This window comes from Coregonus lavaretus, assembly GCF_964263955.1.
Source record: "Coregonus lavaretus genome assembly, chromosome: 3".
NCBI lineage: Eukaryota > Metazoa > Chordata > Actinopteri > Salmoniformes > Salmonidae > Coregonus > Coregonus lavaretus.
The window spans coordinates 35,149,177-35,159,735 of record NC_139990.1 but is presented as its reverse complement, the minus strand read 5'-3'; the positions used below and the strand labels follow the sequence as shown (position 1 = coordinate 35,159,735).

The 10,559-nt window shown below is 37.4% G+C and overlaps 1 protein-coding gene across 6 annotated transcripts; it reads left to right on the top strand.

The window, feature by feature from the left end:
- The first annotated feature begins 537 nt into the window (after positions 1-537).
- Positions 538-7,469, top strand: LOC311111417 (myelin basic protein-like). 6 transcript variants are annotated; one of them, XM_084154129.1, is made up of 6 exons: positions 538-772; positions 3,010-3,102; positions 3,896-3,925; positions 4,149-4,169; positions 5,238-5,321; positions 6,139-7,469. In XM_084154129.1, exons 1-6 carry the CDS (start codon positions 653-655, stop codon positions 6,184-6,186), a joined length of 396 nt encoding a protein of 131 aa, XP_084010255.1. In that variant the 5' UTR covers positions 538-652; the 3' UTR covers positions 6,187-7,469. The 6 variants fall into 6 exon arrangements, with proteins under 6 accessions (XP_084010255.1, XP_084010259.1, XP_084010256.1 ...); XM_084154131.1 differs by having other exon boundaries at positions 570-772; positions 3,899-3,925; positions 6,139-7,463; XM_084154133.1 differs by lacking the exon at positions 4,149-4,169.
- Positions 7,470-10,559: the final 3,090 nt, after the last annotated feature.

The window sequence follows — 10,559 nt, the reverse complement described above, 5'->3', positions numbered from 1 at the left end:
AGAATATCATATTTACAGTAATGGAGGTCAAAGCTCTTTCCATAGCTGACCATCACTTTTGTGTAGTTGTGATTAACAACCTATTGTATAGAGAAATAATTTCCATATGTTTCAACATTAGTTAGCATTTAGGTGTTTCCTTTTTTCTAGTCAACTGTATGGAAAACAGGGCTAATTTTAAATCTTATTTGAATGTAATCAATCAAAAAGATATATGGGGTCCATTTCAACAATGGCCTCACAGTGCTGGAGACTGTTTTGCATCAGGCAGGGACCTAGGTCAGGCTCCTAGATAACCCCTGTTGTTCCTCAGGCCGGGTGAGGCTGGGGGGGGGGGGGGGGGGCGAGAACAATGGCTGGCCCATGCAGAGAGCGGTAGTGACTGACTCCACAGGCACTGAGGGGCCAAAGAATGCCTGGAGTCAGGCCAGCACCATAGACGCCACTGTGGCCGGCTACCCCCACCTGACCCGCCTCATCTCCCATGATGCATTGGGGCACGGGGGCGATACCTTCAAAGACTGCCCATCCAACGTCAGACGGATAGAAAAGTATCCAAGGAGCAACAGCAAAGCGTTTACAGAGTTGGTTTGAGAGGTCTTAATCCCAGATACAGAGCGGTCGACCCCACCCAATTTAACAACTATCCAGCATGGCCACAGCGAGTACCTCAGGGCAAAGCTCATTCGGACTGAGCAGGAGGAAGAAGGCCCCTGGCCTGATGGATCAGATTAGCATGTTCTTTGGAGGCGACAAAAAGAAAAGGGGCAAGGTGAGCATCTGGGGTTACCAGCTGTCATGACCAATGGCTTCACCAAGACTATTCCAGTCTATAGAGTTCTAACATGACGATGGTAAGGATAGATCTGTCCAGTTTTTGTGTTGAAATCTGCAGTCGAGAGAGATTCTTTGAAAAAAGGTGATTTATTTATTGTGCAGCGCTAAAATACTTGTAGAGCTAGAATATCTGATGTAATAATCTCAGATAATTGGTCATTTAATTTTTATTCTAGATCTACCCAAAATATCAAATGGACTACTTGCTGTGCAGATTGTTTGGCATTGTTTCTCCATGTTGAGGATTTTTTTTGGGGGAAAGGAATAGCTATAGAACCACTAAAGATAACAGGGATTCTCGTTGATAAACAGGAATACACATTTAATTTATTTGCTGACAATCTCTTAAAGAGATTCTCTGGTACTTTTGTATACTTTTTGGCCAGTAGTTCCGAAAGTAGTGCTCATGAGCCAAAAGTGGTCCCCGAAAATGGCGTACTACGTCACATTTGTGCACCATGTCATTGCTCTCTCTCTTGCTCTGCTGTGTGTGCATCTTGCTAGCTATCACTCAAATGGCGACGGGCTAAAGCTCATTGGCTGGAACTCTAATTGCTAGGGGGGCTGGCCCACATGGGGGAAATTGGAGGGAAAATGGTGCCGCACACCTCCCAGTAAACAGTCGCTTTCAAACTAGGAATTTTGTGGCTAATTGAGGTAAGACCGTAATTCTGCTCATAGATTATGCATGTATGAACTACACATTGACACATTCAGCCCAAAGCGGGAGGTTTAAAAAATGATTTACTAGTTGTCAAAGTTCCGAGGCATGTCTTTAATGTTTTTCACCAACATTGAAAAATGTATACCTTACCTTACCTTATATTTGCATTTCGAGTTCCTCTAATTATTGCAATAGTCAGAAACAAATCGAGTACTTTCCAGGACATAGGCATGTCTTATATGGGCAGAAAGCTTAAGTTATTGTTAATCTAACTGCACTGTCTGATTTACATTAGCTATTACATTGAAAAAATACCATGCTATTGTTTGAGGAGAGTGCACAACAACAAAAAACGTATCACGGCAACTGGTTTGATACATTCACCTCTGAAGGTAAATAATGTACTTACATTCAGTAATCTTGCTCTGATTTGTCATCCTAAGGGTCCCAGAGATAAAATGTAGCATAGTTTTGTTTGATAAAATCCATTTTTATACTCAAATGTAGGAACTGGGTTCTACAGTTTGAACCACTGCTGTCTCTGGCTCTACACCCACCCTGCCCGGCCATCTAGATGTGTGAAAGTTAGTGTATAAGCTAATGATCCATCATGTATGACATTCCTGGTAGTGTGTAAACGTACATTTTGTATTACCATATCATTTTTGTATGTTCTTTATAGTTATGTACTTGAAAATATATAAATTGACCAATTCGGCACATTTAGACAGACTTGATACAAAATAGTCCAGTATTGCAATGCATCACTGGATCAATCTGAAACTTTGCACACACAGTGATGCCATCTAGTGGCCAAAATCTAAATTGCGTCTAAACTGCAATATTATATTGTGGCCTTTCTCTTACATTTACATTTTAGTCATTTAGCAGACACTCTTATCCAGAGCGACTTACAGTTAGTGAGTGCATACATTATTATTATTTATTTTATATATATATATTTTATACTGGCATTTATACTGGGGCATTTCAAAGATGATGGAACCAAAAAACTAATAGAAAACGCATGTTTTTTTGTTTGTATTATCTTTTACCAGATCTAATGTGTTATATTCTCCTACATTAATTTCACATTTCCACAAACTTCAAAGTGTTTCCTTTCAAATGGTATCAAGAATATGCATATCCTTGCTTCAGGTCCTGAGCTACAGGCAGTTAGATTTGGGTATGTCATTTTAGGTGAACATTTAAAAAAAGGGTCAGATCCTTAAGAGGTTAATTTAATTTCTAATTCCCTTGAGCAAACCATGTAAAAAACATTAACTCTGTGAACTAGGATGCATAACATTACGAAGAAATACAGAGCATAGTATCTGTTCAGAAAGTCACCTCAAGTTGAAAATGAATTTAAAATACATAGAGTACATACTGTATAAAGACGTTTATGGATTAGGTTAACATGTACTCATAGCCATTTAATTGTGCCTGCTTGTCCAACGTTAGCAGTGAGACGTAGGTGTGTTTTTGACTATTGTTTATACCTTTAGGGGTCCTTCCGGGGTCAAGCCACCTCCCCCAAGCCAGCCCCTCGACGTCGGGCTAATGAGAATGCCGTAATGCATTTCTTCAGGAGCTTGAGCGTGAGTATCTTCGATTGACTACCTCAGTGCAATGTTATATATTATAACATGTATTGTATTAGTTTTAAATAAACTAATTGTAAAGTTGAAAAGGTTGTGAAATAAATATATTGAACTTATTCTTACACACTCTTACACAATATGTTTTGTTGTCAAAGAATTATAAACTAGTTTAATTCTCAATGGTATTTATCTTACCTGAAGCATTGTAGAGATCTTGGAGAAAATGTATTACCTGAAGTTACATCTGCTTTGGTCAATGGTGATTGTTTGATACAGGTAGGGCATGAACAAACTTGCCATACAGTTGGAACAATATTTACTTGTAGCTGTAAATAAGCGGTTATTTATTTTCTTTGAGTTTTGTAGTGCATACAGTATTCATCTTCACCCATTCATGTTCATATTTCTATTGATGAGAAAATATACTGCTCAGAGAATAATGTAGCTTTGAGCAGTATGTTCTCTCATCAATATAAATGTAAACTTGGACAAAGTTATTTTTCACCCATTGAAGATTTGGTTTAATTATTCATAATCTAGACAGACCAGATGTTTTGCCCAGCTCTGGTCCTCATTAGGAGACATATTCACAAGATATTGGGTAGAGTAGTTATCTAGTACAAGTCTGTGTCTCTAGGTCTACACCACTGCTTCAAACTTTCAATAGTACTGTTTTTTATTAAACTCTCTGGTGTTGCAAAGGGTTTTCCCCATTAGCCAATGTCCTTATGTTTCCATTTTTTAACTCATAGAATAGGACCTTATCATTTGTTGTGTTCTGTATCCTCAGCAGACATCCTCTCCCCGTCCCAAGTCCAGGGTGAGTTCCATTACTTCCTTTATTTTTATTTTTTATTTACTGTGGTAATTATCTTTAAAACGTTCCTTGCTTTTTACAGTGCATGACTTGCATCTCTTCATGGGCCTGTGCAAGTTGGGTAGCTAGTACAGTAGGCCTATGTTTTCAATTGTCATAGTAACAGGCGCTGCTCCAGTAGGCCTTCATGAATTTTCCTGATCCTCTCTTTTTCTTCCATGTCTAGTGGAGGGAGGTCTTGGGCTTGGTAGGTCATTCAAACTCAACCCTAAACTCAAACCTAGCCCTGTGTGTGATAATGACATCTCAATGTCTCCCTCTGTCTGAATACTTTCTCTAATGTCCTTCTGTGAGCGTTTTGATGTTGTTCTTCCCTCTTATTTAACTTTTACTCTCCCAACTTTGCATCTTCCTTCCCTTGTGTGATTCTCCAAGACAGTTAACATCCAAAAGAAAATATATATTTTTCTTAGATAGCCTAAGTACAAACGTTGTTTACCTTACTATTCTTACTCAGATGGAAAATGTCAAATGCGTGAATCAACGTCAAACACAGTTTTCCTCACAATGGAATTATTCATGGCAAAGTAGTTGCTGATGAAAAGCTCAAGTGCAGCTTAGACTGTGGTGCCATTACATCTCATGATTTCTGTTTTTCTGACATTTTAACTTAGAGTCACTGCTTCTGGATGACTTTGACACTGCTCAACTATTTCTGAACCGCAACCGGTAAAGACACTCTCTCAGGGACCCCTATATACAACAGTTCCCGCCTTCCTTTACACCTTTCCTTTCCATACCAGTCTGTGAGACTCTTTCATCTCTGCCTCATTCTCTGTTCATGGTGACTCACTAATCTTCCTGCATTAGTGTGTTTCTTCATTAAACTCCTCTGTGTCCACAGAGCTGTCCAGTGTGTAAGAATTGACATGTGCTCCTCACCAGTTCTCTGTGTTATGTGTGCTCTGAAGTAATGCATGCCTTTGTCTTCCATCTTTTTACCCCCTAAAGGTTGCTGTAATGCTGGTCATTCCTCATTTATCTCTCTTCCTGTTTCATTCATACCATTATTTTACAGTAACAGACCACTGAATGAAGTCAATTGATTTTGACAGCAACATGACATTTCTGGGTTTAATGCAATAGAGCATTGTAGTAATGTAACATTTATACCCATTGTATTTATCAAAATATATTCAAACTCAATATAACTACTAGTTCAACACCGCTCCCTACTTCATCCAATGAGAGCTGAGCACTGATTTATACCCAGGTCCAGCCATGTTCCATGTGTTTATAAAGCATCTTGTTCTAGGCCTCGCCACCGCATGCTGATGCCACAAAGTCATCTTACAGACGCCGCAGAGACCAAGGAACACTGTCCAAAATCTTCAACCTGGTGAGACGTCCTGATGTTTGTGTCCCAAGTTTATCTTGTCGCTACACAGTTACACTGTCTAAAGAGTGCACCTGATAAACATTGTTTCTTGTTTGTGTTTACCTCTCAAAACAACAGTGGTGATATTATCAAAGTGAGTAAATTAGCCAAATTAGTAACCTAGCCATATCCATCCTGAATCATCATTCATTTATACATAAAATCTCAAAAAAGCTAATTACATTGTGATTTATTTGACATCATACTGAACTAATATGCGCATTAATTAAATGGACAAAATTATATATTTTTAACTTGACTGGTTGGGCTCCACTTTATAATGTACAGTATGTTCCTATATATTTACATAGTTACAATGTAGGTACACATTGTTATAAACAGGTATAACAGTAAGCAAACAGGTAATTACACTGTACCTGGCTATGTAACTTTCATGTAAATGCATAGGTATTAGGGAAATTAATTGTAAAGTGGAGGGTGTCTTTTGTTATCAATGCTTTTTCAGTTTAATCTCTATTGCACAACTCATTTTTATTGATGGTATTATTTATTGATGTCTTTATACCTACCTCAACCCTCTTTCCTGAGAGTATGTACTAACTTTCAATCCCTGAAAATGTGACTTGACAATCATATAAATACAAATAACAATTTAAATCCCAATCTTCTCATAGAAAATCAAATTTCCATCGAATAGAGACACTTGTCCAACCATGACAAGCACTTTTAAAGCTCTGTATTTCCTTTTTTGTTTGTATAGAATTTAATAATTCAGATATCAATCTAATGTATTACTTCTGCTTCCCTCTGTTTACAGGAGACAAAGTCCCGCCTTCCCCCCAAACGCTGGAGCACCATCTTCTGAGCTCTCCTTAGATGAGAAAACCATGGAAAAGGATGAAGAGGAGAAAGATCTCCATTTGACAGACTCACAACAACCCTTGACAACGTTAACACACTAACACCAGTAAGTCTCCTTTGTTTGTAGATAGTGACACAATCTTGGCACCTAATATTTAGCCTGCTGGGATGAAAATGTGCAGTCATTGAGGGTGGGAGCTGTTGAGTGTGTCAATAGCCTTATAATCTGAGTTTTAAGGGAAAGTTCTCCTTTAGATTTTTGGAAATGCTACAAAATGATTCTACTCTAACATTTGGCTCAATGGGCTATTCGCCACACCCTAGCACCCTGTTCTGATGACGCTAGTGTATGCTATCAATGGGTTGTTCATGTTGTGTTTTTCTATTTGTCTCTATTTGTCTGCATGTTGTACATGGATGATCTATTGTACACATAGAAAAATGCTTTATATTCCCCCTTGTTGTTTTTAGGAACTCAAACACACGACTGTTTCGTTTTTTGTATGTCGCCATTTATGTGAAATCTAGTCTAAGAAAGTGTTTGTGGGTCTTGTTATGCATGCAATAGTCAAAATTGTCTTGTGAAAAGTATGTCATGAATGCAGTGCTTGTGTATTTGAAAATGTAATGGGAAAACTACCTGTAAAAATGATAAACTAACATTATGTAATACTCTATTGTAGTATAACAATTCCATTTGATTCGTTTAGTCATATTACAAAAGTATTGTTTTATTTAGGCACTTAAATCATCAACGTATAGTGTTATGGTGTCCAAACCTATTAAAACAACAATAATTAAAACAAATGCCCTTACAAACTGCACTGTTAAACTTTGCGTATATATTTCAAAACTGTTTGAGAGGATTTAACATATTTTCTGACTAATCTTTAAATTTGTAGTTTCAATGCTTTTAATTTATTTCTGAAAGTGGTTAATTGGAAGTTAGCTTTTTGAGTAAAAGAGATGGTGAAATGGGAAGTTGTTAAGAGGTCTGATAAATCTGCAGAGTAAAAGAGCGGGTGAGAGCATTTAGTTTAGCAAATTCTCTCTCAAACAATTGTATTATGTGCTTGATTAATTTGTCACTTCCCTCGTGTGCACATATCTGTCTGTTCACTGTATGAGTGTTAAATAAAAAATATGATTAAAACTTTATAAAATCATACATTTTTCTGAGGGTGCTCAATAACATACACTTGGTGCTAAAGGTGAAGAAACCGATTGAAAACCAGAGTAATGTGTTTCTTGTAAAATGTTCTTTGAAATAAAGATTTTTAAATGGCCAACAAGTTCTCAGAATCATACATTTAATTTAAGTACAGTCATTTTGTAATGTACACTGAACAAAAATACAAACGCAACATATAAAGTGTTGGTCCCATGTTTCATGAGCTGAAATAAAAGATCCCAGAAATACTCACAAAAAGCTTATTTCTCTAACGTTTTGTGGCCAAATTTGTTTGCATCCCTGTTAGTGAGCATTTCTCCTTTGAGAGTGGTCTTTTATTGTCCCCAGCACAAGGTGCACCTGTGTAATTATCATGCTGTTTAATCAGCTTCTTGGTATGCCACACCTGTCAGGTAGATGGATTTTCTTGGCAAAGGAGAAATGCTCACTAATAGGGATGTAAACAAATTTGTGGCCAAAATTTGAGAGAAATAAGCTTTTTGTGTGTATGGAAAATGTCTGGGATCTTTTATTTCAGCTCATGAAACATGGGACCAACACAGTACATGTTGCGTTTGTATTTTTGTTCAGTGTAGTTTAATATACACCATCCCAGCAGTGCAAAACTCGGGAAGGAAGTACATTTTCTTAGAAATATAACTTTGCCCTTTGCTTCTCCGAGCATGCTCTTTGTATAGCCTAGGCCTATAGTATAGGCTATGGATCATCTGATTAGGACCATACTAGGTATTGTGCGCTCAGCAGAGAATCAGGGATGAGGGGTATCATCGGGCACACATCGAGATATAATAAGCAACTAATTCTCAAACCCTGAGCAATATGACATTTAATCGATTACAAATTACATGACCTCCCCTGGACTAAATAAAAAAATACTAAACCCTCCCCCTAACTGAAATTGAAAAAGCATGACCCTCCCCCATTTTGTTCGTTCGACATGGTGGGATCTTTTTGTGTCTGTAAAATGCATTATGCGAGAAATGGCAGTGGAAATGCCTTTATGCGCAAATATTGATATAATAACCATCATATCGAAGTAATGGAGTCACGCAATTTTATGATACGTTGTACTACTACTACGACATGGGAAAGCACCCTTACAAAAAAAGATTGCAGTTTTGAAACTGCAGTAAAAGTGCAGTAACTGCAGTTAACTGTGGTATTTTGGACGCAGTAATTGCAGAATAACTGCAGTTGAACTGCAGTTATACTGCACTCAAACTGCAGTTATACTGCAGTGTACTGCAGTTATACTGCACTCTGACAGCATTTATAGGCAGATGAAATACGTTATGATGAACTTCATGGTGGTTAAGTGATGGATGGTGGTGAGCTTAATACACATTTTCAATAAATATTGAGGGTATTATTTGAATGTTGGTGACATCCATAAAAATGACATTGCACTTATCCATACCTCATCATATAAGCCAAGGTTTCCCAAACTCGGTCCTGGGTTCAATTACTTGAATTCTATTTTATATATTTTTTTGTGAGCCAAACGTGCCTTTTCTCAAGAGAGAAATCAAATAATTAATGAGAGAAATAAAGTCAGGAACTACAATTTGTGGGACGCTTGGCTGAAGGGAGTTGTAGTTTTCACTAAGCAAATATTCAACCTAGTTCAGAGCAGAAACGTGGTAATTAACTACAATGACCATAATCCATTGCGCCTGTTTTTTCCGGCTCAGACAGTTATAGATCTCTGGATGGACACTTTTACGCCTGCTATGTTAGTTAGGTTAGATACACACAGACCGCATAAACCGCATGAGAGAGTTATGTAGGCTACACAACACAATGACGAGAGGGACAGAGACAGTTCGTGTAAGTATGCCTTATCTACTTTGAAGAACTAGTAAAATGATTTTGTCAGACAGCTCTGCAGCCGGCTAGCTAAATAGGATGACTAAAGACAGTACAGCATGGAGAGTAGATAACGTTAGATGGTCTGGCTGGCTGAACGAAAAAATAATAAAACAATAAAATAGAAACTAAGTAATACACACAACTGAAATATTGTATTATTTCATAGTGATTTCCAATTATTCTATTGATGTCTACCCAATGTGGGCCTGGCAGAGACAATGGAATATTTTTTTATGTTTTGGCAAGTGAATGTTCACTATTTTTGGCTTTGGAATTTCCATTAAAAAGCTCTAAAATCATTGTAATGTCATTATTTCATAATCCATGTAATGTTTATTTTATTTTATCGAAACCGAATTCGAAATCGAATCAACCTCAAAAAGCACTAACAGGAGGAGAAGAAGCCACATGTGCGCATGGATAATACAGTAGGCTAAACCTCAAAAAGAAAATCCCTGAAATGGATGAGACTTCCTGTAAGAAATGACAATAGTGAAAATATAAAGGCTCTTTTTCTCTGAAATGTGGTGACCTTAAAAGCTTTCCCCCCCCTAAGAAACATCATGCCTGAGGCCTTGCATAAATAAAAAAGGTATCACCGTATTTTCCTTACATGAGTACATAGCTACCATTGGCCATACAGACCTTCCTCAATCTCAAACAGAACACTACAATAATATACAATAACTTCATTCACTACTTTTATTCAGCAGCCAGACCCCTATTTACAGTACCTTCACAAAGTATTCATACCCCTTGACTTATTCCACATTTTGTTGTTACTGCTTGAATTCAAAATTGATTAAATATATTTTTTTCCCACCAATCTACACACAATGCCCCATAATAACAAAGTGAAAACATGTTTGTAGACATTTTTGCTAATTTATTGAAAATAAAATACAGAAATACTGTACGTAACGTACATAAGTATTCACACCCCTGAGTCAATACATGTTAGAATCACCTTTGGCAGCGATTACAGCTGTGAGACTTTCTGGGTAAGTCTCTAAGAGCTTTGCACACCTGGAGTGTACAATATTTGCACATTATTCTTAAAAAAATTATTCAAATTCTGTCAAGTTGGTTGTTGACCATTGCTAGACAGCTGTCTTGGAATAGATTTTCAAGCCGATTTTTGCATTTACATCATTTAGCAGACGCTCTTATCCAGAGCGACTTACAAATTGGTGCATTCAACTTATGATAGCAAGTGGGACAACCAGTTTTGTTCTTCTTTTTTTATGGGGGGGTGGGGCAGGGGGGGGTAGAAGGATTGCTTTGTACTATTCCAGGTATTCCTTAAAAAGGTAGGG

Coding starts and splice junctions, on each gene's coding strand:
- LOC311111417 (XM_084154129.1), top strand. CDS start 653: ATGGCCACAGCGAGTACCTCAGGGCAAAGCTCATTCGGACTGAGCAGG. Junction 3,926..4,148: donor CTCCCCGTCCCAAGTCCAGG/GTGAGTTCCATT, acceptor TTCCATGTCTAG/TGGAGGGAGGTCTTGGGCTT. Junction 5,322..6,138: donor TGTCCAAAATCTTCAACCTG/GTGAGACGTCCT, acceptor CTCTGTTTACAG/GAGACAAAGTCCCGCCTTCC.